General features: G+C 41.9%; 1 protein-coding gene across 4 annotated transcripts in view; it reads right to left on the bottom strand.

Annotated features, from left to right (window-relative positions):
- The window catches only part of thada (THADA armadillo repeat containing), a 97,678-nt gene that overhangs the window by 18,423 nt on the left and 52,787 nt on the right, over window positions 1-26,468 (bottom strand). For all 4 annotated transcript variants that reach the window (XR_004616289.1, XM_034608839.1, XM_034608838.1 and 1 more), the window contains exons 29-31: window positions 16,145-16,248; window positions 12,528-12,610; window positions 3,228-3,610 (exon numbers count right to left, since the gene is read on the bottom strand). Coding sequence is in view for 3 of the 4 variants with exons in the window: in XM_034608839.1 (XP_034464730.1) it covers window positions 3,228-3,610; window positions 12,528-12,610; window positions 16,145-16,248 (570 nt within the window). In the remaining variant the exon portion in view is untranslated. The remainder of the gene's footprint in view (window positions 1-3,227; window positions 3,611-12,527; window positions 12,611-16,144; window positions 16,249-26,468) is intronic.

Genomic DNA, 26,468 nt, shown 5'->3' with positions numbered 1-26,468 from the left:
CAAACTTGACTTGCTTTGTCTGTCACCCATCGCTGCGTCCCCCTCCTCTCCATCCTTCCCATACTGTTTTCTTTGCCCGGTCACTCCTCCAGAGAGGGAGGCAGCTGACCGAGTCCAAGGAGGAAAAGACTTGTTTTCCACCGCGTGAGACCCCTGTTAAAAACACACATCCAGCCGAGAACACATGTTGACATTCCTCCTGCATATCTCAATGATTATTATTTCTTTCTCTCTTCCAACCTGTTATTAGAGCTGTAAAATAAAGCTTGCTTTACAGGATCTGTGTGGGCGGAGAGCAGGGTGAGCGGGTGTATTCAGTGTCTGCGTGTAAACAACTGTGTGTATGTGTGTGACTATATATTTGTGCATGTGAGGATAAGAGGATAAGTGGCCAAGTAGGGCTTCTAGCTAATATGTCTCTTGTGCTGATGGTTCTGTCAATCCATAAACAATCATCATTAAGTTTAAGAAACAAGTAGCAAACGACAGTACAGCACATGTATGATAGATTTAGAAATGAGTTGCTCTTTGACTATGTAGAGAATTTCAAAGCCGCTTATGGTGACAAACCCACAGAGAGTTATCAACAAACTGTGAAGGGCTATGAAACATCTTAAAGCTCTTTCTTTTGGCTTTGGGGCCCACAAACTCTCCACTTCAGTGTGCTGGACCTGCAGTCATCTGTCAGATGGCCAGAAATGAATGATACCGCTCTGGATGTGTAAAGAGACCACTGTTTGCCAACACATGTAACAACTTAATAATGCGATACCATGTAAATGTTGTGCTGTTCGTTTGTTCCGCTGCCCCCAATTGGCCTATAAAACCCATTAATGCAGACACACGGCGCTGCACTTGTCCATTTTTCATACTGTTGGACACCAGTCGTTTGGAAATGTTCTGTTGCAGCAACAAGTAGTGTCCAATATCTGCAGCGGCCCATTGTAATTTTCTGGGTGGCTGTGGTGGTCATAATGTCTGTATCAGACTATATTTCGTCCCTGCATAGCTAAAAAAGTTTTATCTACCTCCCATTTTGAACTATTGAGGGTATTATATCATTTAACAGCCCTGCCCAGGATTTTCACCGTTTATCTGTCCATCTGTCTGTCAGGTATTCAGCCGCCCAACGTCCATGAACAGACACATAAACAAAAAGCTACGAAGGCTCTACCCAGCTTGCACTGCAGTCTAACACTAAATCTTTGTCTTTTTGAGCAGACTGCCTCAAGGTGCTTTTCGCTGGTATCTTGTCTCAAAGCAGCTCCCCAAACAATGGAAGGGGTTTTGACCAAAAACCAGGGCTGCAAGAAGAAATTTCACCACATGACTTTGAATTAGCCCTGCGATACTCTGGATGTACCCGCCTGTCACCAGCTGGGATTAGAATCAGCTCATGGATGGAAGGACTTTAGATTTAATATCACAAAAGTCACAATGAATCCAAACCGGAAAATAGTCTAATGAGTGTGTTAAGAGCAGAGACCTTAGGTAAAGATGGACGACATGACGGCTCCCCAAAAGTGAAGCTTAAGTTTCTCAATCACCACCTCGTGGCTGGCTGCAGTACCCCACCTCCTCCATATTAATGGTTGGGACATGGAGCCAAGTGAAAGTAAACGTCGAATATTTTGTTCTCAAAGATGGTTTCTGTCATTTTAGTAGTTTTTTTTAGCAGGTTTACATGCTACCAGGTAGTCTGAAATACATCAACCTGAAATTCACTTAACCCGCACATTTATCCTAACACTGCTTCAGAGTTTAGTTCAGCATTAAGGGTTTCCCACAATTAATCATGGTCTACTGCATTACACCAGTCCAGCTGTTGGCGGTAATGTCTCTATAAACCACTTTTATGACCAACAATAAGCAAAAAGAAATCAGGTCACCCTCGAGCCTTTGCTCTTCTAGCATTGAGGAAAGGCGTTTCTCTCAGTGGAGCACACTTTCAAACATACTGTTTTATATTAATGATTTAATGATTACAATACACTGTTTTAGTTAGGCTGGGTTATGTTTGAACAGTCTGACCACTCAATACTAGAATAATACTGTTTCTTTGTTTTCTACATGGAGCATCAGCTGCTGACGATGCTGACATTTCCCCCTGGTTTTTCTTAGTATGTGATTATAAAGACTTTATTTATATAATGTTTTCAAGATTTATTAATTAATCAGCTCAAACCATTAGTGTTAACCCCAGACACTTTAACTCGTGGAGCAAACATTAGTGTAAACCTAATTTGCTTTATATTTGATCTGTGTTCCAGATAGGACTAAAACCAGTCTATCAGGCTGTCATCTTTCCTGTCAGTCTCCTGTGTGTGTCATTTGTGAAATGTTTTCAATATGGACTGACGATGACATCATGAGCAGAGTAAGAGACCAACAGCCCACTCCCATAATGCTTCAGCTGAGTTCGTGGCGAGCTATGGCAACTGGCCCGTTAGGTCGGCATGTCCTCGGTGGAGGGGAGGCTCCACTTAACAGGGCCGACACTTTAAACATTAACTGCCAGCCTGTAAAGCGGTGCCTGGCGAACAGGCACACAAAAAATGTCTGAAGCAGCAGCATGCAAACACACACACAGTCCCAGCGGTGGTGACTCGAGTCGGCACTGGAGGAGTGTTAACGACAGGAGTGACAGGGAAGGACAGAGAAGGTCTGCAGGCTGCCCCGTCCCAACTTTATGAACACACTGAAATACGACCTTCTGTCCCCAAAACAGGATATAGGCTGCATTTTCCCCTCCAAAACTCGTTAGAGTGGAAGCCTACCAAACCCTCTCACGAGTGTATGTCAGAGAAAAAGAGACAGAGAGTATGAAAGAGTCACTACCAGTGTGCTTGGCGTGTCCCCTGCTGCCGATTATCCTCTCACGCAAGCCTCGGCCAGATGGATTTGGATATTTTACCAATTTATAGCAAATGTCAGTGTGGTGCAGTGAAAATGTGATGAATAAGAAAAACATTTTGTTTCTGGAAAGGTTTCATAATGTGTGTGTGTGTGTGTGTGTGTGTGTGTGTGTGTGTGTGTGTGATGACAGGACTCAGTTTACGGCCTTTTACAGACTCAGACAGACACACACATGCATAAACGAGAGATTACGCACACACTTGGTCCTATAAAACAACCAGACATATATACAGACTCTCAAACAAAAACACAACAAATAAATGCACCTCTCATAATGTTTTTTGCGTGTGTATGTGTGCGTGTGGTCCCACCTTGGCCAGACACTGGGGGTGTGTCTCGTGAAGAGCCAGGCCGGTCAGGTTAGACAGGGTGGTCTCCTCCAGCCACTGAGGTCTCCTGTCCTTTTCCTCCTCCTCCTCTTCCTCCTGCAGCCTCCTCAGGAGCCCCTGCAGCGCCAGCTCCCTCACCTCGTACTGTGGAAACTGCAGCAGACATGTCAGGAGCTGCGTTGTCAGCTGAGGGGCCCTCCAGAGCTCAGGGATCTCCATGCTGGCGCTGAGGGCCACCCGTACCAGACTGAGCAGGTACTGGGTGCTGCCAGGCCCACGGGTGATAGAGGAGGGATCAGAGATGACCAGGTCTGAGTCCATCAGGATGGACAGAGTCCTCTGACGGAGCTCGTCAACCTGTGAATCTGAAAAGAAGGAATTGTCATGTTAGCTGACATGATATTTTAACTGATTATTGCAACTGTGTGGGGTGCCAGTGTGGGATTGTTAGAAAAATTAAAATAAAAATGTATTTTTTAGAGGATTTAAGTCTTGAATCTTTTGCCAAGCCTCCTGTATTTCCTCTGTTAATACACTGCATGTCTTTAAAATAGTTGGTTTGTGTAGATAGCATAAAACTACATGTGATGACAAGTTCTAATGCTGCAAACACAAAGGCTCATATCTGAATCCAAGGCCAGAACAAAGAGGCTACATCCATACTACTATGTTTTTGTTTAAAAATGCATCAAGTCTGCTATGGATTCACCTACACTACCACACTACTCCAGAGCTTTAGAGCCGCTAAAACTGAGGAGTTTGTATATGCTGCTGCCCCTATTTTAGTTTGAAGACACTGACACGCACATGCCCAGTGTACACGAGTAGTCACATGATATGCATTTTTAGCCATATTAGTATGGACAGGGACTGATACTGATACGGAGCCAAAATCCTTGTGTGGACTTAGATCTTTTTAATTTAAAAATGCTGAAAATGTAATAGTATGTAGCCTGAGATAATGTTATTAAGCCAGAAAGTCTCTAATTAATATATATATATATATAAAAATCCCCCTAATAAGATAATAAAGGCTGTGACCCATTGTTCATTCATTATGTTGTTGAGGATCAGTCAGATAAAAAGTCTATAAAAAATGTCTATAATTTTTTTTCCCACATGGGTCACAATGCAAAAAGGGTAAGAAGCAGAAACTGCTTTAATCTTTTTTTATATAGGTACTCTGTGAGCAATGTATGTGTTTCTTAGACAGATGTCAGTAGAAACATGACAGGAAATAAGGGGAGATAGATTTGGGAAAGCGGAGATATTCACCTCGGACACCAAGGCAGCTATTATAGCTTGAAATGTATATTGAAAATAAGGTTAAAGGATAAAGGATGTTTGTTTACCAAGCTCGAGAGGTTCAGCTTCTTCAGATGTATCCATTCCAACATCTCTACACACACACACACACACACTTTGTGAAGCGAACAGATGCAGACAACAGACCAGACTGAAGAAGCCAGTGTCCTCTGTTCCTTTCTATTTTGACTTTTATAGGAAAGGCTGCGTCAGTGTCTGTTTGGAAGTGCCCATGCCTGTGCCAACCCAACCACCTGTGAACACACACCCTGGGGAGTGATCCACACACAAATAAACACACACGCGTGCACGCACACTAACACATGCACTTCCTCTGAAATATAAGTATAATCCAGAGGCAAGGCAGCTATAGAGTAACCCAATGCCATTCTAAAGCTGTGCTCCTCCCTACAGTTTCGCTCCAAGACTCCACACAGACCCCACTTTGACAGCCAACTCAATTAGTTTAAAACTAACACACACACACACAGAGAGAGAGAGAGAGAGAGAGAGAGAGAGAGAGAGAGAGAGAGAGAGAGAGAGAGAGAGAGAGAGAGAGAGAGAGAGAGAAAAAGCTTATGAAACCCACTGCAACTCAATCTGGCCCTGCAGCGCCACTCAAAACGTGGCCTGACAAAAGAGTGGTAAATGCTGCATTCCTCCAGAGATGGGCTGGGTTACCGTGGAGACGGGCCAGGTTACTATGGAACCTGATCCTCAAAGGGGGGTCCTGGGCCAAATAAGCATAGCCTAATGGTTATAATGGAGGGAAGGGGCACAGTAATGACACCGATGATGAAGGGAGGAGAGGGAGGAGGATGACTGAGCGTGAATGGGAGCGTGTCAAAGAGAAAACGGCTGTCTGTCATGCTGGAACACAGGAGTACATGGTGTGTGTGTGTGTGTGTGTGTGTGTGTGTGTGTGTGTGTGTGTGTGTGTGTGTGTGTGTGTGTGTGTGTATAGAATGCACCATCCAGCCATTAGCTAGTCAACTATAAAGCTGTGGTTCTGATTCATACCCTACTTAAAAAGATACAAATCATAAAACACACACAAAAAGAAAGTAAATAAAGTAGTATGGAGGCCCAAAAAATACTTTGAACCAACGGCAAACTCGTTAACAAAAGAAAAAGAAATATGAAGAGAATGAAAATGAGAAAAAGAAAGAAAAGGTAAAGTTGATAGAAGGAAAAAGAAAGACAGAATTAATGGGAGTGAGAAGGAAAGAGGAAGAGAGGATGTAAAGCTGTTTTTCATGATTATCAAAGGAGGGCAGAAGTAAGACAATCCCACAGTAAGTGAAATAGGCATTCCTGAGATTTTCAATGTGATTTTTCATGTCCGATGATGAGTAGCCATTGTTCTGCCACAGCTGTGTTTATTTAAACCCGTGTCTCCTACACTTGTGCAGCTCGTGTGTAAACCTGCAGCTGGAGCAAGTCCAGGCTCCGATGGGTTGTGGTTACTACTCGATATTTCAGGACACTGTGTGATGAGGTCTGACTCAGGGGAATAAAATGTAAACACAACTTCAACCTTGGTGTGTTATTAAATGTTGGTTCAGGTGTCAGTGGAGAGTTTCTTTGCACCGTGATGACTTAAAACGCTGTTTCAGAGATTTTGGGAAACAGCCACACAGGAGCGTTAGGGTCAAGAGTGAAATGTCCACAACTGTGTCTGCGGTATAGCTCAGGGGAGGGCAACCATGGTCTATTTATACTGCCCTAAGGATGAAGTGTAAAATCTTCAGCAGTGTCCTGTCTTGTTATTTAGCGCCCCCCCCATCATCAGGAAAAATTATTTGATATGTCAAATATTTTTGGTTTACTGCCGACCTTCTGGTTGGAGGACGACCGCTCTACCTCTCAGCTACAGCCACCCATTATAGACAATGCACCTTTTCCAGCACGTAAACTTTGAACTTCCAGGGGTTGGTGAATAAATAGCCAGTAACATTAGTGTAGTTATTGTTTTTTGCATCTTTTCTTTTTTTCTTCATATTGTGCAAGATGCAACACTGGCAAGAAAGCGAGGTGAGAGTGCTTCACAGTTTCTGGTGTGTACGTATACGGCGCGATGTAGAACATGACTCACTGGGGGAAAAACAGAAAGAAAAACTCTACAGGCAATGGGAAAGGAGTAAAGGACCTGCGTACACCTGCTAATCTTGTTGAAAAAGGTATTACTTTCCAAAGCTAAGGTAGTCTCACACATTGGTAGATCTATCCCAATCAATAATAAAAGTAGCTGATGATTTATTTAATCAACGATGACGTCAATGAGATTTCCATCATCCTCAGCTGCCGCAGATGCTATCACACTAAACTTAGTTATTGGGAAAGTAAACATTATAAACACAATCGCTAACATCAGTTATCAGGGTCTTCTCTTGATTTCCACTGTGAAATTAGGATGTTGGAGTACATGGAACTCGAGACTTGAGAGAACCACCCTTAACCTGGTGTTATTAGCATTCCTGTGCATACACCCCAAATGAAACTCCACTCTGTACTAATGCTATGAAAACAAGTGTTTGAACTGTACATAGTCAAATAAACTCTGAATACTCGCCACGTTAAACTAAAGCATATTCATATCATCTGTTGCTCACATGTCTAGGTGGTGTATATGTGTGATGGCCTGTTTTACAGTACAGGTCAAATATTTAAAGTAAATGCAACCACAACATCTGGTTTAAATAGACCTGGGCTAACCGTGCCCACAATTGTCCTCCCCTAAACCAAAGAAACTTCCTGAATCAGGTTTGGACGCGAGGAAAAGGTCCTGATGAGAACATTTTGTGATCCACACAAAAATGTTAAGTGAAAACCCAAGTCCTATCCAACAACACCATTTTATGCAAGTGCACATGCAAGTAAATTCAAAGTTTGCTTTGTACTAATGCTTCACAGAAAGTAAAAGAGTGTGCTGGATGAGTCCTTGGGTGTAGGTGTGTGTGTCAGTTAGCTTCTTGGCTCTGCGTTAGACGGTCTATAGCCCACTGGCGGTAAAAGACGCTGTGTCAAGCTAGAACTTTGGCCAGACACTCGCACGTGCTCTCACATGCAAGCACACAGCTGGATTTCACATCAGCTTCCACCGTCATTACCCAAACTGTGAAAAACAAGCCCCAGACGCTACGTGGGAGTGAGTGTGAGTGTGAGTGTGTGTGTCTGACAGTGAGAGAGCTGACCTCCTTCACATGCTGATGGAGTTTTAAAATTTGCTGGGTTCCCTCCCTCTAATTACCCTTAACACACATACATACATACATACATACATACATATATATAAATGTGTGTGTGTGTGAGCATGGGGGTTACGAGTTATCCTTAGTGTCTGAGTGATATAAATAACATCAAGCTATGACGACTTTGTCTACCAGCCACAGTAGCTGACAGATTCCTAAATTCATGAGGAAGTTTTACTACTTTACTGACCAAATTAATTAGTGCTGAAAACACTTAAACTCTAAAATATGACAAAGGCTGCATACCCAGAGAAAAAAGGACAAAGTGAAAAAACCTTTTCGGCAAATAACCTCGTATCCCAGGTTTTCCAAAATACGTATGTTACTTTGAGAGCATCGTGAAAGAGCTCAACACCACATTTTATGAGTTTTCTAGGCATTCATCAAATCTTTTATTTTCGAGAAGCTCATATTGCATTCAGATTCCTCTAGGGCAGCGGCTTCCAACCGTTTCTCTTTGTGACTTCGTAGAACCAGAGCAATGTCTTCTTGTGACCCCCTCATCACAGGTTGACACAAAAAAGAACCAAAGAGTGATGCTCTCCATTTTCATCTGAATATTTTAAACTAGGAAAGAAAGTCAGGAAGTAAAGTTTTTTTCTAGACTGAAAAGGTTTTTCTTCAGATTACTCTCATAGTTGAAAGGGGCAGAGGGTTCATCCTGTGTAAAGTGTGGAGTGGAGTATTCCGTTGTGTTTCAGAGGCTGAATACAGAGCTCCTCTCTTGACATCGGATTGCAGCGGTTGGTGCATATTTATGACTGAGAAACACATCTTCAAGTTAAATGAGAACATCCAACTACATGGCTAACCAAGCTGTCACAGATGAACATCAATCCCATACGCTAAAGATACTACAAGTCTAATTATGGTAACCCTAGTTTTTTATGTGTTAAAACTGATTCAACTTAAACGACAGTATTGTTTTCACATCACATCCTCAGATCATGACATGCATGTATAGTATGAACACTAAGTAACTAATGGGACACTGTAATTGTTCCTCGTGTTCATACTGACGTCCTGTCATAGTGTAACTACACTGTAAACAAATATTGTTCCTTACAAAGATTCTCAAATTAGTTGTATATTTGATCATTTGCCGTCTTTGATTTTAAATGACATTGTATTCACTTGCTTCTTCTCTTTGATGTTTTGTATTTGTTTGATTTATTTACTTGTCCACTTTGTGAAGCACCTTTTTAACAGCTGCTTTGAAAGGTGCTATATAAATATAGAGCTTATTATCAATATGACTTTGATAAATCAAGCAGATATTATTCAAAGTTACTGCTTTACTGCAATAAACCCACATGATAATGATTACAAGATGATTTATTTCACTCAGAAAGACTAAAACCTGATATTAGCTTAAAAGGTACCCTGTGGATTTTTCTTGTAAATAAACAAATTCCTATATACAGTCAGTGGTTTTACCCTGAGTATGTCCTGGAGGCCTAAAAACACACTGAATCAATTATTTTTCCCTCGTAAAACATTTGTTAAACTGATGTTTTAGATCTCCCCTTGTTTACGTCCAGGTTTGTTCGCTTGCAGTTTTCATCATGTTTGCTCGGACGCTGCTGTGTTTCGTGTTTTTATGGCAACCGACTGTCTGTTAGTGGAAAAGAATGAAACCTGCAGCAGGACTAGGCATCGTGGCGCTTTGTTCATAACTTACAAACAAAATCTGGGACAAAAACTGAATAGGAAACCTTGAAGCTGAATTTAGTTTGTACAGAATAATGACTGTGGGTTTTGCAGTGTACTTGTGTGTCAAAAGCACATATCATGGTCTATATAGAGATGAGGTTCCATTACAGCAATCAATAACTTTCGATGTATATACAGCATGAAAGTATTGTATTAAGACTGACCTGATATAATCCATACATATCCTGTTACGTTTGTAATGATGTCAAAAGTATGATCTCAAAAAGGCACTAAAAGGTGTAGTACTTTTAATGTGAGGACATCATGAATTTTTTTCTAATCAGACAATCGAAAGATGTACCAGGAAACAATTTGAGGCGGACTAAAAGACTAAAGCCTGACCATCATTATCTGTTACCACACTAATGTAAACACGTGAAATTACTGCAAATTCAGTCCAGTTGTTCCATTTTCCCCCGTAATTTGTGTCAAGTCTCTTTCCCGACTTTCTTTTCATTTTTACTGGCAGAGAAACATAAGACCGGCGGAGGTAGAGATGAAGCAATGAACGGTGGGGGCTTTTTTTTTTTATGAGTCGGGGAGGATCAAAGGCCCGAGGCAGAGAAACGTGCATGCACACACGTACACACACTTACAAAGACCTGTGTTCAGAGGAGAGAGGAATTGGCTGCTCAATGCAAAGTTCATATTTAATGCAGGGAGCCAGTTAAAAGGGGAAAAGTAATATTGAAAAAGCCGATTGTTCACCTTTGGCCCCGGTGCCAGGCACTCTTAAGAGCTTTCATGGAAGAGGGGAAGAAGAAAAGAGAGAAAGAAAGAACAGCAGGGAGAGGGTGAGAAATGAAGCCAAAGACAAGCTTGTGATAATAATAGAGAGGCATTAGAGGTGTGTAAGCTAACGGGTGCTTATTTAGTTATGTAAGGAGCAGAGCCAAATCGGGCCAGGCCGGCTCCTCAATCTACAGGCTTGTTTTGAGAAATCCCCGGTATTTCCACTGTCAAGGCGAAACATGTGTTCAGCACATGGCAGACCAAAAACATTAAGTGCCTCCCCCTCCTCTCTCTCTCTTTTTCCCATTCCGTACAGCACTCCTCCATAAACTGGGTCATAGGCACAAACCCACCATCTGTCAGAGATCCCTCGCCTTTGGTTTCACATTCCTCCACCGCGCAGACCCCCTGCCAATCTGCGCACATGTGCACACAACCACACCACGTACACAGATACAAACCCGCACACACACTAGGGGGGGGGGCTTCTCTGAATCAGGCGAGACATGAAGCTGACTTCTGTCAACGATCCGTCTAAATGGAGAGCGCCGCGGACAGCCTCGCCAGCAAACGTTGCGGGGTTGTCTGTTCTGACGTACAAGTATTCAAAGTCAAACTCACAACAAATGGAGGGAACACAGTTGCTGCTTACTGAGATTATCAAACTCCCCAGCAACTGGCTGACTTCAGCAAAACACCATAGAAGATCTAAAACTCCAGAGATGACAACACATTCAAAACCAAATCCTAAACCACTATCATTCAAACTTTTTACACACAATAGGAGACTTTTTAATTTGGTAATCTCATTCAAACTGAGATTAAGAGATTAACAACTCATTTGCAAGAGAGACCCGAGTCCAGGAGAGAGAAAGACAAACTTCAGTCCCCCGGGTGAGGATTTCTGGGTACAGGCAGCTGCGGATCCAGACCCAGGGTGAGTCTGATCGAGAGTGAGGCTGCTGCCCAGTGGAAGAGAGGCCTTGTCCACTCAGGCGCCAAGATAATGTTATCTTTTATTGTCGTATCAAGCAGTTCAATCTGATTTGACTGACAACATTCTCTGTCTGCTGCAATGTACTGCCCAAATTTTATCCTCCGGTTAACACCGACTGGAAAGTCAATTATTACCCCAAATCTCACTTTCTCAATCAAAACAATAACAAACACCTAGTTTGAGAGTGGTTTCTTGGGAGTTGTTGTCTTAATCACCATTGTCAATCAATATCTACCTCAAAGTCAAGTTTATTGTCAATCCTGCCATATGAAAAGGACATAGACAGGATTGAAATGCTGTTTCGCTCAAATTCCCGGTGTAAACGAATAAGTAGACAAAACATATAACCAACCGCGACTCAGGTGCAAAGCATTTTCACAGATGACGTAATGTATTAAAGTTATATTCACATTTGCTTGCTCCGGAAGTTATAGCACAGACGGAAAAAGCCACAGGTAAAGTGGAATGGACGCAATTAAAAGGCGAACAAAATGAAACGTCCCTTTACCTTGAATAACATTGTGCATTTCTCTGGGTTTGAACATAGTTGTAAAACATTTTAGATCATGTAAGTAGACAAGTGAACAAAATATATGATACAGGTCTAGTTGTTTCTTTATGATGCTAGGGCTATTAAGGCTAAAAGTCCTCATTTTACGAGAATAAAGTCAAAATGTTAGGCTTTGTGTCAAGTAAGAGAGGTAATATAAGAAGATCAGCCTGTCACCTGCATTAAAATGAGGAATGTGGAGCATCATTTTAAGTTATTGGTTTCACAAAAGAAACACTTAATTTAATCACATCAGCTCCAATTATCACAATTATCTGGTCTTTGAAAAGATTGTGCAAAAAATTGGGTCAATTCTGAGGACCACACAGATTTTGTGGAAATTGTGTCTTTTGATGAGAAAGTTGATGAGTTGTTGTCAGTTGTCGACTGAAAGATTATCATTGGTTACATCTGTGTGATAGTCATAGACATTTCATAGATTCTAAAGAAACAATGAGATTGGTTTGGATAAAAAGCAGTGAAACTCACACAAGCACGGGTTCTCCTTGCTGCCAATTTCCTCATTTAAAAAAATAATAATTCTCATGATATTATGACATTGTTATCGTTAAATTATGACTATTTTTGAAATCTCTAAATGTTTTTTTCCTTCATTTAATGAAGAATTATATATTTAAAGGTATGTTTCCTGAAACCTTGTCAGTAAAGTGAGATGAGTTGTGTGTGTATCCTGCTGCCTGCATTGAGACATGAAAGAAATAGACACTACTCACCTTCCAGGAGACTGACCTTCGGCCCACACAGGCCCACTAACACGTCCAGAAAGGCTCCTCTGGTCACCACGCAGCTATTCTGTCTAAAAAGAGAGAACAACAAGAAGACAGGGTGTTTCTTTTAGCTTCTGCATCCAACAAATAAACCTTAAATAATAAGCTTTGCTCTTCACACACACAAAACTGGAGAAAATGAGTTTAACCTCAGCAAAATGTTGTTGTTTTTTTACAGTCAACCACTCTTGATTGAAATTCTTTTTGGTAAAAAATACAAAGTTAATGTTCTTGAATCTTTTGTAATGAAAGCCCCCTTTCATTACGGAGATGTTCCCCTATTGAGTTAAAGAGGTAACATTGCAGCCTCCAGTCATCGGTTATCTTTTTTTCCATTAAGATCACAGACAAAGATTTTCTTCAGAAACAGGCTCATGTCTCACCACAAACTGCTGAATTAGGTCACTGGAGATGTGTAACTAAATGAATCTATTGGTTGAGAGAAACTCTGGTGACTTTTTGTGATTGGATGTGATCTCTGGGGCTGACGTTACTTGTCCTGGTCAGACCTCCTGCTGTGGCTTTTAAGTTGCAAAAGCACAGACGAATATTTCTAGTGAGTATAATGGAAAAATAAGGAGTAAGAAAAGACAGTTCATATTTTACCATAACAGAATTAAACTTATTTTGACTCAATGTAGACGTACTAGCATTTTTTAAAAAGTTTTCTGTTTATCACTTGATTTATAATATATATATATATATATATATATATATGACTCCTTTAATTGTTTTACACTGGCATACTACTATAACATTTTGCCAACACTCAGAATATTGCAAATTTATTAAAACTCAGAAATTGAAATCTTTCTTTACAAAAGCATTCAGACCCTTTGCTATGGCGCTATAACCTGTGGCCATGTGCATCGTGTTTGTTTTAATGATCCTTGAGATTTGTCTAGAACCTGACTTGCCTTCACCTGTGGCAAAATAAACGGTTATATACAGGACATATTTACGTAAGGGTCACGTCTGTGTATATTAAGTCTCACTGCATGTCAGGACAAAAACCAAAGCATGACATCCAGGGAGCTCTCTGCAGACCTCTGTGGTGAACCTGTGGCGAGGCATAGATTAGAGCAAGGATATAAAACCATCTCTAAAGCTTTGACTGTTGCCAGGAGTGACAGTGACCTCAATACTAAGAAGTTTGTAATAACCGGGACTCTTCCTCTTATAGTTAGTTGTCCAGGCATAATGAGAAACCAGGTAAGAAGAGCCTTGTTCAAGGAGGTCACTGTCACAGAGGTTAAGAGGTCCTCTGCAGAGGTGGGAGGTGCTACTGGAAATAAGACCATATCAGCAGCTCTCTATCAAACAGGAGTAGTGGCTCCTTTCTAGAGGCGGCAGGATGGAAACCACTATGGGTAAAAGGGATGCAACAACCTGCTTATATCTCTTTTATAACGAAATTAGTAGGTAAATGCAGGGTTTTCTAACGTGGGATAATGCTCTAAAAAAGGGGATTGACTCCTTTCCCAGTGCACCTTCAATGTCATGCACACACTGAAAACTGCGGTGCTTTCTCACATCGTTGAGAGTGCGTTCCCTCGGGTGTCATGTATCCATCACTGCCGTTCAGAGCCATAGTCGATTAAAACCTGGGTCAACTGCAGAGTCATTTGACCCGGGAGTCAACTGTATACATTCCCATTGCAGACAAAACCCAGATGTTCGTGGGGTTTATTGACCAGTGGAAAAGGGGAAAGTCTCTCAAACACAGTTTAATGGACTGTTGAGCACGAGGAAAAAGATTCTCTGTTTTGAACACTTAAGGCAGAACTCAGGGCAAAGACAGGGAGAATGGTCAGAACTGGGGAGAAGGTGAACACAGCAAAATACAGAGAAGTCCATGAAGAAGATTTGGGCAATAGTGCTCACAACCCAGGCGAGTTTAAGCCCACACTTTCACCGGGCTTGGTTTGTGTTATTCGTCTTATTTTAATTGTAAGTAATGTATCGTTAGTGCTGCCCAGTTTGCACAACAAAATACATAAAATTGTTGGCGATGAACTGATTGATTTAACAGCGAATCCTTTCAGCACATGATCGGACGATGAATTGGATTAATTCCATGTTGCCAACTGAAACAAAAAGTCACTGTCAGTCCTGAATCAACAGCTGAGAGCATAAGACATTTGACTGTTCACTGATATCAGTCTTCATTAATGGCGAGTCCTTGAAGCGAAGAGCGTGGACCCATCACATGAGATGCCCCCAGCTGTACGATCAAGGAACCAGTTGTATTTGTTTTCTCTCCGTTTGTAAAAATACACAATTAATCAATTTACTATGAAGCCTATGACCCATCGCGTTCACAACAGAATTACTACACTTACATTAGTTGTGAACGTTGGCATGAATGGCTTGTGTCGGCCTATGGTCTGTATGTAAGTGAAGCAGCATGTGTGGGCAGTGAGAAGTGTGTGTGTGTTCAGTTGATGTGTGTGCTCAGTCAAGGGTATGACCACTACGCTGCCAAAGTGTGTGTGTGTGTGTGTGTGAGAGAACAAGGGACACAGTGTGAGATCTTGACGTCATATTTTCATCACTCAGATATTAATAACACGCACACACACACCCATGCACAGATCCTTTGCACGCTTCACACACACGCACATACAGGAGTGGAGGCTGAGGAAAGGGCCAAGGGGATTGTGTGTGTGCGTCTTAAGTGAAAACACATTCGGGAAGAGATGGGTCCTGTGAAGTTGTTCCTGTGTGTTTGTGTGCGTGAATGAGAGGTGAGCTTTATGCTGAAGTTCAATCATTAGCTCCAAACAGCACACTGGAGATGTTCTACTCCGTTGGTACTGAGTCTGCTGCAGCACCACAAAGCCAGAGTCAACAGCAGTGAGTGGTATGTGTGCAGTCATCGTTACAGCGCCAATAACTTCTGGGAGCCAGAAAAAGTGAACGACAGTGAATGACACAACGCGGAGACGTTGCAAGGCCAAAACCAAACGCAGACTCTCACTAGACGAACAATGCATTCCATCCTTTTTGGAAGGTGGCCGCTTCAAATTAGTGGTGTTCTGGATGAGAAAATTGGTTTTCTTTTTCCAAAAGCAGAGATCCTCTGACCTGTGATGTCCTTAGATCTGGGTGCCGGGCTCTGTGGGGTGATCAAACAGACAGTCTGCGGGCGTGCTCCGGTGAGCAAGAATTCCCCCCGTCATCTTAATAAAGGCTCATCAGTGTAACCAAGCGGAGCTAGCGGGGCTAGTGTTGCTAACCCAGTAACCCTGTGTTATCTGCTGTAGGCCGCAGCAGGGGGGAGATGAGAGACCTGGGCCTGACCTCGGCCCGGTAGGAGGGTAATCTGCACCATCTTGAGGCCTCCATCTTGGGTGAGAGGGCCAGAGGTGTAGGTGGGGGTGTGCGGATGGGACAGCAGGCGGTGTCTTTGAAATGTAAGCCTGGGCAGGACATGAAGCGGACATGGCCAAGGAGGGGATGGACAAGGGACAAGGAGCTATTCTTCTGGTGAGCAAGTTGGGAACGAGGGAGGGATGCTTATCTTTGTGTGTGTGCGTGTGTGTGTGTGTGTCTAGGATTACCGAGAGGCGAGCCACATGCGCTGACTGAGAGATTCGCTGATGCCATTTCCTGCTGGCAGGGGTCTGTGTGAGTCAGCCTGGTAGGAGCGCAGGAGAAACAGCACCTGAATAGACACAAATACAGACACATTTGAAATGTTATAAATCTGAGAACTACCATCGGCACATAAAACACATCAGCTTAACGTTAATGTTGCTAGATCTTGTCACCAACTGCAAAAATAGAAATTTATTAGATTCACAAAGTATTTCTGAGTCTTGCCTGCTTAAACTAGTTTGCCAAACTGAAGTCAAGAAAATCATGTATGAAAGAGACACAAAGTTGACACAATACATTTTTGGTTATAAAATGCACGACTTTTGCTACATTTACACTAATGTCTTCCACACTTATCAAGCAGAGGGTTTTAGTTTGAAATTGTTGGGACTGCATTTTAGTCAGAAGCAGACAGAAATAGATTCAGAAAAAAAAAAAAAGATGAAATCACATGCATTTGCTTCCTGAACGGTTCAGACCTGTCATGACTCGACTACCAGCGGTGACGGCAAAGCAATGCCAACAGAAACAGTTCCACCTCATCAATGATTATCTGGAACCAAGTAACCAACTGCAAATAGACAAACTGCTTCATATTTACACCACACGTATCCCAAGTGTACGCGAGTGGTCATGTGATGTGGTTTTTTTCAGGTGTTTTAATATAGATGGAGATTAGGTCTGATTCAGAGCAAAAACACTAATCTGAAGGGAGATATTTTGTTTTAAAACGAAAACATATTAGTGTGGCCGTAACCAACTACTTCCAAGACCTTACTTAATCATTAAGAGGAAACAGCGAGTGCCATACCTCTGACCTGTGTGACAAACATGTGTACAAACAGGTCAGAGCTCAATGAAGGATGGTTCTCTAGAGTGCCCGACCTTTCACTCCAGAGAACCATCCTTTCCTGAGCTCTGACCTGAGTGACAAACACGTGCGCCTCAAAAGACGGCAGTAACTGCACAGCTTGTGGGGACAGGAGAAAACCGTATTTAACTGTTTCCCATTGAGGATCAAATCATTCTTTTCATTGTGGCTGATGAGACAGTGAGATGGAGCCAGTTTGTAGCAGGTGGACTGGTGGTTGGGAGTGTTCAGAGGCCAGGTCACAGGCTGGCTGGCTGGCTGGGGTGTGTATTCTGGGCCTTGGTAAGTATACTCTTTAAGCCAGGGCCACGGCCACAGACCAGTAGGAAGCCATTCATTACGCCATGCAGGGAAGGCAACGTGGGGAAAAACCAGGCCGACCACGTAGCACCAAGCCTGGCCACCGAGTCCCGGCCTGCCCCTTCTCTTCTCCTGCAGTCTCCACGCCCAGGCGACACTCACTGGGCTCACACAAACAGCCTCCACACCTCTGCGTCCTTCTTACTCTTGCTGTCACTCTCTACAGGCTTTTCCACAAACAAGGAGCCAGTGCTGGAGCTGACTCCCAAACCAGATATTGAATCCAAGTGATTCCACGATCCAAAAACTGATTACTAAAGAATAAGTCACATTTGAAGCATTCTCTGCAAATATCTGCTGCCCTTGAATGTGTTTTCAGGTTCAGTGTGAGCTCTGATCAGGTTTGGCAGATTCATAGGTCACAGCTCACTTGTAGAAAACATGTGCACATTTGTCAGACTGACACAATGGTCTCAGACTAAATCAATCTTAATAATCTATGTCAGTAAAACCTTCTGTGGTGGTGCAGAATAGGAAACATGTCATGAAAACCTTACACCCGCAAAATCAGCTAAATTGTGGCCTCTTGAACCTGTTGTAATAAAACCAAGCATGACATTCTGTTCAGGGCAGCGCTACGTGACCATATAATCCTGCATGCAACTACAATCTTTAGAACATAGGACAAGATGGAGAATATTTGAATAATAATAAGTTATGAATGAATAGATGAGGTTTGAAGTTGGGAAGATACAAAAAATGAATGCATCAAATGTGTTCTATACTAATATCAACACTATAACATATGACTTGGTGGTCAACAGATCATCTGACCTTACATTTAAAATCAACAATCATGTTTAAGATGTTGTGGGGGTTTATCAGCACATCCGCAGTAAAGATGTAACTAGCTCTTTTTATCAATCATTCTTGATGGTTATAGGAACACTTTGCGTTCAGTATTATTACAAGCAATGGAATTGGTGCACAGGCCTGTTCATTAGCAGTATTACCAGCCCCAGTACCAGCACTGGTTCCAGTGTCAGTGACAGAGCCCCATGTCTTCATTCAGTCTCTGTGCACTCCACAGCTACACCATATCCATCGGGTTGGGAAGTCCCTACATGGGAGGCCCAACCAGCTCAATCCAGCCCAGCATGGAGAAAACCGGAATATTTATAGAAAACGCAGCCTCCCTGTTCCTCCTCCCAAAGACAGAGTAGTGCACTGCACCCCGTGTGGGAGGAGGAGATGCTGGGACTGGATCAAGATACAAATGGATGGGAGATGATAAGATGGCAGCACAGAGGCCTGATGCAGGCTAATTTATTGTTAATCCAATTTAAAGTTCTGATTAATGCTATGAGGCGCGATGCTTCACTCGGATCTGCCACAACTACTACACCTGCAGGAAATGTATCACTTGAGATATTACTCTTTCACACTGAGCGACTTTGCACCCAGATATGATAACACCATGATCACACCATAATACGTCTTGTTCAAATGTGAGGCAGGTTGCTTTATATTTCTTTACAAAAAAGTAGTTTCTATTCTTCTTATGAATATCTCCTATTTCTTATGTACAAAAAATATTGAGAATTACTATCCAATGTACTACTCGTGAATTTTTATTGTAAATTAGCATTAGGATCTAATATCTGGCCCTTGAGCCACTAAATACTCCACTTTTTACAAGCTAATCTCTTACTGTGTCTACTTTATTTAGTTTATTTCATTCCTTTCAGTGTTATCCGAAAACTATTTTACAAAACAATACACATTTCATGAACATGAGGGAGCTGGAAGAAGAAAAATCGTATATTTCTCGCCCCTATCATATGAATAACAACATAAATACGGATGGCAATTTCCATTTTTTTAATTTCACATATCACATAGCAAATCAATCAAACAATTATTACTTGTCTGCTGTTTGCTTGTGGGATGAAGGTGTACTGAAGTTTATCATAGCTTTTTCTCTGTTCAAAATCTGGTTGACGATAACTATGAAACAACATAAACAGTAAAGATGTCGGCCATGACGACAAAACAATGAGCTGATAGACACTAAAATGCTGAATAGAGGTGAATCTCTGGGTTAATCTCTACGAACATCTTTCACATGAAACATGAATTTGAATCATTATTAATATGATGATATTGTTTTTATGTATATATTTTCCCCCTCTAGAGGAGAGATTCTAGAGCAGTTTATGTAGAAGAAAAACTTGGTGCAGCAGTGCTAAATATGAAAAATATCAAAGGCCTTGTATCCTAGTGAGGCGTTTAAATGTGTGTATGTGTGTTTGAGTGTTTTTCTGAGTGTGTGCTGCAACAAGCCTTACTCCTCTTTTGGGCCCGGTAAAAATAGTGGTGGTGGATGTGAGGTCCCTTCAGACTCTGTTATCAGCCTGCCCTGCCGTCCCTCCCACTGCCGCAACCACAGACTGACCACACGCGGCAGCAAGCAAGCACACGCGCACACACACGCACACATGCGTGTACACACACGCATGCACACAAACACGCGTGTGCACACACACACACAGAGCAAGTGCAAATAATTGCACGCCAATTCGTGGTTCAGTCCAGTAAAACACATGCACAAAGAAACATATGAATCGGCATTCACATAAAACCAGATAGGGGTTAGGCAAAGTGTGGACGCGCCCAATTAGGCAAAAAGAGATCCCAATAAAGACGGTCTAAATATAAAAAGAAATAAAAACACGCTTTTACTCTATATAGCGTTATTCTCGCACAAACAAAGCTTCCATATGCTTCCTAGACAACAAGTCATACTTCCTCACGTATGCATTTGGACATGGGTGTGACAACCAAGTCATTCAGTGGTGTGGGTGTATGTCTGTGTGCGCACGCAAGAACTGTGTTACCACGTCTTTGTCAAAAGTTTGACCAGAGCAATTTTTTTATGTTAGCAGCATGAGGGGTGTGTGTGTGTGGGAGTCTGAGAAGAAAAACGTTTTCTGGACATTTCAACCACATCTCACTGCCTCATCACAGGATAACTTTGCCTCAGTTTGAATTTTGTGACTTTGTATGGAAGCACACTGTGATGACGACTGTGAAATATGAATAAAAGATTTTGGAACACTTTTTAAGGGATTGACAACTTCGTAGTCGGTAGAGAAACTGCAGGTGGCATAAAGGATTAAATATCATGATCAAATTAACTCCACCTTCAGGATGAAAATAATGAGCTTCCAAATTTTCACCTTGTAGTTTCATCCTTTTATTCTCCAGGACTTGAACTAGAGATGTTCTGATACCACTTTCCTCTTCCCGATACCTGGACTTTGCATATCGGCAGATAAGAGAACCACTCCAATACCATAGCAAAAGAATACCATAGAACTTATTTTATCTAGTTTGTCAATTACTTTTCTTTCTTTGGGGCTGTCTTTGTTGAATATATTGTTGTGTTTAAATGCAATGAAGGCATTTCCGGCAGTATCAGAGGCATTTGTGATACTGGTAATGGTATCAGAACATCTTCAACTGTTACTGTTTTATAACTCTAACACATGAACTAACACGTTTAAACTATTAACTAAATTCATCCACTCATTTGTTCATCACTGTACACAGGTCACCCTAAAGTTGTGTGACGGTTGATCGTTGTTTGTCCTCACTAGGATTCAATGTTTACAACTCTAGGGTTAATGTCCTTATGTTCTTTCAGGGTTAGGTAAATCTTATGTCATATTAAAAGTTGGCTTTCTGGGTTTTCAGGCCCATGCATTCTTTCACTGGTTCAGCCCTGAGGATTTTCTCAGAAAGCCCAGGCACACCACTGGCCAAAGGCAGCAGTCGTAACAGCAGGCCAAAGAAAAAAATGTTGGAAGACAAGACGAAAGAATGCATCTGGAAAAACAACACCATTGTCACCGCTGCCAGAGAAAAGGAGACAGCAACTCTCCTAATTCTTGAGCCTCCTCCTCCTCTCAGTCTCATTTAGTTTCTGTTGTGGAAACACACAAAGGATTACATCCGTCAAGTTGGCCCTTCTCAAACCACCACAGGCCACAGCTTTAATAGTTCTGGCCCGTACCAGGCGCTCTGGGCCACGGCTGTTGCTGGCACGTGTCAAGAGTGGAGGTCGGTGTCGGGTTGTTTTACTGTCGGCCTGTCCGATGGGCTTCTCAAGCTGAGTTCTGGTTGTATCAGCTGAGGTTTGGGGCATGGTGGCGTGACAGAAGGGATTCCAATTTGTTTTAAGATGTTTTAGACAAGGGCCTTACTGAGGCCATCCAGAGGACAGCGCTGCTTCAGGTTGGAACAGGCTGATCTCATTCAAAATGCAGTACAAGTAATACTAAAATGGAACAACAAAATCTATTACTTTCAAATAAAACACCATGATTAGCAGATTCTTTTGAAGAGAGGAAAAACATGCTCAACTTCTGCATGAAATTCTCGTTTGATGAAAATGTATTCATTTGAACTTTTGACTGTGGGAATTGTCCCCGACAGAAATTACCTGCAGATTTCATATATAACTAGCTGTGTTGCATCAACACACGGCTCCACAAAAGAGATGTGCAGACAATTATGAAACAGGTTTTGACGCAACAATTACATCTCTTAAATGAAGGATGTTAACAGCAATCTAACTGGCAAGGAGATAAGCTAGTCAGTATTTGCAAAATACCAAACACAGCTACTGTTACTGATTGATGCTAGAATTTCCATAACATTCTTGGCTGGCTACCACGTTAACAGGTAAATCTCTTTCTTTAGTAGTTTACCAGCCAATCATGCAATCAGTCACTGTCACCAGACCTCTGGAACCATCTGTTTCATGAGGATATGCCCATGAATGTCACAGCGCCCCAAAAATACTTTCCTGAGGCAAATAAGTTGAAATTTCGTCAATGGGCAAAACCTGTGAGATATGAGGGGCGAGCTGTAGCCATCACAACCCAGTGTGACAAGCCAGATTTCCCTTAAAAGTTCTACTGAATTTGTAGAGGTGGTGTTAGTTCATTTTGAGTCCAAGTGGTTGTTTGGGGCCTTTCCCCCCCCCCCCCATGACAGCCCTGATGTTAAGCCATATCTGATTTACACCATTCAGCACAAAACTCATACTCTTATTCACAATGACATAGAAGAATCTGCAACATAAGGAAGAATGGATTGGGGCTGGAGGCGGAGTTGGATGGAAACCTTCCTGTGTGGGTTATCAAACCTCTTCAGTGTGTGTGTGAGAAAGTCAGCAGGGTGGTAACAGCCTGCCTCAGAAGCTGTGATAGTTCCCAGCTCTGCACTTGGCCCACTAACATTTGTTCTTTGACAATAACAGAGGAAGTCATTCCTCCTTCCAGCAAAAACATCTGCTACCTGTTACACACACTACACGCACACACCAGATTACATACATTAGGTATCTCCCAAAGCTAAACACAATGTCCTCATCATCTCAGCATAAACACAACCAGTATGTGGTGTGCATGTGGAGACACACACACTGCCTTTCTGTTCAGTCTACTCAAGTCTAAACATCATACACGTGCTCAGAATATTTACACACACGGCCACTATCTCCTATATCAGTGCGTGTGTGTGTGTGTGTGTGTGTGTGTGTGTGTGTGTGTGTGTGTGTGTGTGTGTGTGAGATGCTCCTCTCCACACGTACGCTGCAGACCTTTATCTGTGTTTTACTATTTTTAGACCACTTCACCTGCATGCAGCTCTATCACAGTCTTACCCTCTTCCCACAGCTGCACACTCCTTAAATATCTGCCTCCATCTTCTTGCTACCAACACACCTGCTATCTATAGCCTGCTTGCAGATGGTCCCTGCAGATATATACAAACTTATCAGCACTGCTCTGAGTAACTCAAAAAACTGCCCTGAATCCAAAGGGTCTGGTCCATGTTTTACACTCTCATGGGGAAGAAAAAAAGAAGAAACAGGAAACTGCTGTCTCACAGAGGGCTCTATATAATTTGCACTGCAACACACACTCGGAAATGGCAGAATTTTAGAACAGTGTGAGAAAATACTTTAACAATTCGCACACTCCTTTTTTTGTAATCTGTTTCTTAATTTGAACTCGGTAGTAAAAGACTGAAAGGTTTGGAGACCTTTCATATGCACTGTACTTAAGATGGCTACTAACTTTAGGTTAACACAGAGCACGTGTGTGAACGAGGGTTCTAGGGTAATCAAGTAAAAATGTGTTTGTGCCCCACAAGAGGTTTTATATACTACATAAATAAACAGCACCACAGGGAAAACAAGAGACATATTCAACTTACTCAGTCAGATCAAATAGTTCCTTAAACCCTTCCAACTGTTTGTTTGTTTGTTGTTTGTTTGGAGTACTCAAAAACTGCTGAACCGATTTTATTGAAACTTGGTGGGAGGGTGGGGTATGAGCAAAGAAGAACCCATTGACTTTTGGACCGGATTTGATTCAGGGGGAGCATCCAGAAACGTTTTTGTGAATTTCTCAAGAAAAAATGTATCGCTTTCCTACCTCTTAAACCATACTATGTCATTTTCACACTTTGGATTTAATACTTATTAAAATAACGAGGTATAATGTGTAATTTTTTCGCCCCTTTATTGCTAGGAGGCAAATTTTCATTTCATTTCCTGTTTCCAGTCTTTATGCTAAGTTAACTGGAAAATAACTAGCTTCACATTTAGCGCACAGAGATGAGTGGCCTCCATCTTCGCATCTAACTCTGCAAATTGTCAAACTATTGCTGTGATGAAAATGAATAGGTGATGGAATCTGTGAAATCTGCAACAAATGCTAACATCACTAATAGAATATTATTTGAGACATAAATTTATCAATAAAGAATTGGGCAAAAATCTGTTTAAATAGTTTATAACGCATGGAAATAAAGTTGAAACATTTTCTCCCAGTGACATGTGTCATAGAAACCTATGGGAAGAGTAAATGTGTTACTCTCTCTTCTGAGCAAACAACAGAGATTGTGTTTGTAGATGCAGTGATGAACAGTGTGTGAGGTTCAACAGTCTGATGGGCTTTTGGTGGAAGGAAAAAGGAAATTGAATGTCAAAGGAAGGCCTGCAGGCATCAGCTGTGTTATATCCCATTCAGACATTTCTGTGGCTGTTCGACTGTGACGCACTGCACATCGCTACCTTCTCTTTTGGATGGTCAAAAAAGCTGGACAGAGAAACGGAACAAAACAGAAACAGAGCTGCTAAATGTGGGTACAAAATAAAAAGGACCAACCCTAAGCTCCTTTTCCTGAAATGTACCAATCACAATCTTTCTCGGTTATTTTTCTGCCCTAATGCCGCAGCCATTGAGTGTCTTCAATTACATGTACGCTTTAAACACACGACTGAAGATGGCTCAGAGACGTGCTTGTTTTTTTCTCCATTTCAAAACACTATAACAAACTATTGGTAGGTTGCCAGAAGGTGCAGTCATCGCAATGCTGTTGGCCAAACAACATGGCAACAGTCACTAAGGGACCTGCGGTTACAGTGGGAGGATACGACTGTCAGGTTGCTGAATAAAATTCAAGGGCCCATGATTTACTGGTGTATTTGTGGTGAGAGGCGCAGGGCAGCAAAATGTCCCACGCTCCAAAAAAATGACAGCGATTTTACGATGTACTGTACTTCATGTTCATGCTGATAATTGATCAATTAGTTCTTCAAGCAAAAATTAAAAAAACACATTTGCTGGTTTCTGTTGTTTTTCTCTGGCTTAAAGATCTAATATGTAACTATTCTTCTATAAAATGTCTAAAACTGACTAGACCTATTTTATGTATTTTGTTGACAAAAGGTACCAGGACCTTTGATATCGATCACCTTTTAATTGTGTCATATCTGCTTTACCCTTGACTCGGCCCATCTTTGCTATAACTTCCAGGGTAAACAACGTATGACTAAAGAAAAACCAACAGCTAGCCAGTTAGCCAGTCGGCGGTTTTTATCCTTCAGCTGTTGGATTATTCATTGCTGTTTGCTGCATAAGGTGAATACAACTTGAATACATCAACTCATCCGTGAACATGATTTGCACCAGAGTAACATCAGGTAGACTTTCATTGCCAATGGTGACAACTATCATGACCCCACACTACTTCACGTTGTAATCAAACCAAGTCTTTTATTTTTGATTGAGAGATCCATAAAGGCCAAAGTTACATTTTGTTAATTTACATGATAATGAAGTAAATCAGTTACCTTCTGACGTTTTACAAGCAAAATTACAAATCAAAAGCACATTAAATGATAATGAAGAAAACTATTAGCTGCAGCACATGCTTATGTAAAGTTCAGCGTGTAGGTGTGTCAGGTACAATGGAACAAAAAATGACTGATCAATCATCTCCATTTAATAAGCAGCTTGTGAGTCTTCTATTGTAAATCCTTCTATGTAATTAACACGACTCCACTGTTATTAAATGTTCTTTCCCCTCTTGTTGTAAAAGATGACAAATGTATGTGCTCCATGTTGAGGCTTTGTGTCATGCCATACGATACTGTTACAACATTTATGACATAATACTCTATGTTACACAAGGCAGGAGAACGTGTGATCTAATCCTAATGATGGAAAAGGACCAAAAGCAGAAAAACAGAGACAGAAGCGAGCAAGAAGAACAGCATCATTTTTAAAAAGGAGAAACAGAAAGCTAGGAAACAGAGATGGACATGGACAAGAAGAGACGAACTCAGAGACAGATCGGGAGACATCTGGGGAAGCTCCACACAGGGCGGCCATGACAGGAAAGAAAACTAAAATCCACTCTCCTCCCGAAATCTCCCCTAAGCCTTTAAGAGACCAACCTTCCCGCCTGCTCCCCCTCCTCCCCCTCGCCTTGATTCCATGGCAGACCTCCCCGGAGTCCAGACCATTATCAAACCACAAGTGCTCAATCAAATCCTGAAGAAAATGATGTGGTTTTCATTCTTTGTGTTGACCCCTCAGCTCCAGGTCTGACCACTCCACGCCTCCAGCTCCCTCATCGACCCCATCAGTGTCGTTCAATAAAAGGCCAGGGAAACCCCCCGATCCCCCCCTTTCCTCTGTGTGTTGATATTACCAGCAGACTGTTTGGTTGTGTTTGTCAGAGTGTGATGACAGAAC

This window comes from Hippoglossus hippoglossus, chromosome 15 (assembly GCF_009819705.1).
Source record: "Hippoglossus hippoglossus isolate fHipHip1 chromosome 15, fHipHip1.pri, whole genome shotgun sequence".
NCBI lineage: Eukaryota > Metazoa > Chordata > Actinopteri > Pleuronectiformes > Pleuronectidae > Hippoglossus > Hippoglossus hippoglossus.
This window is presented reverse-complemented; position numbering and strand designations above follow the sequence as displayed.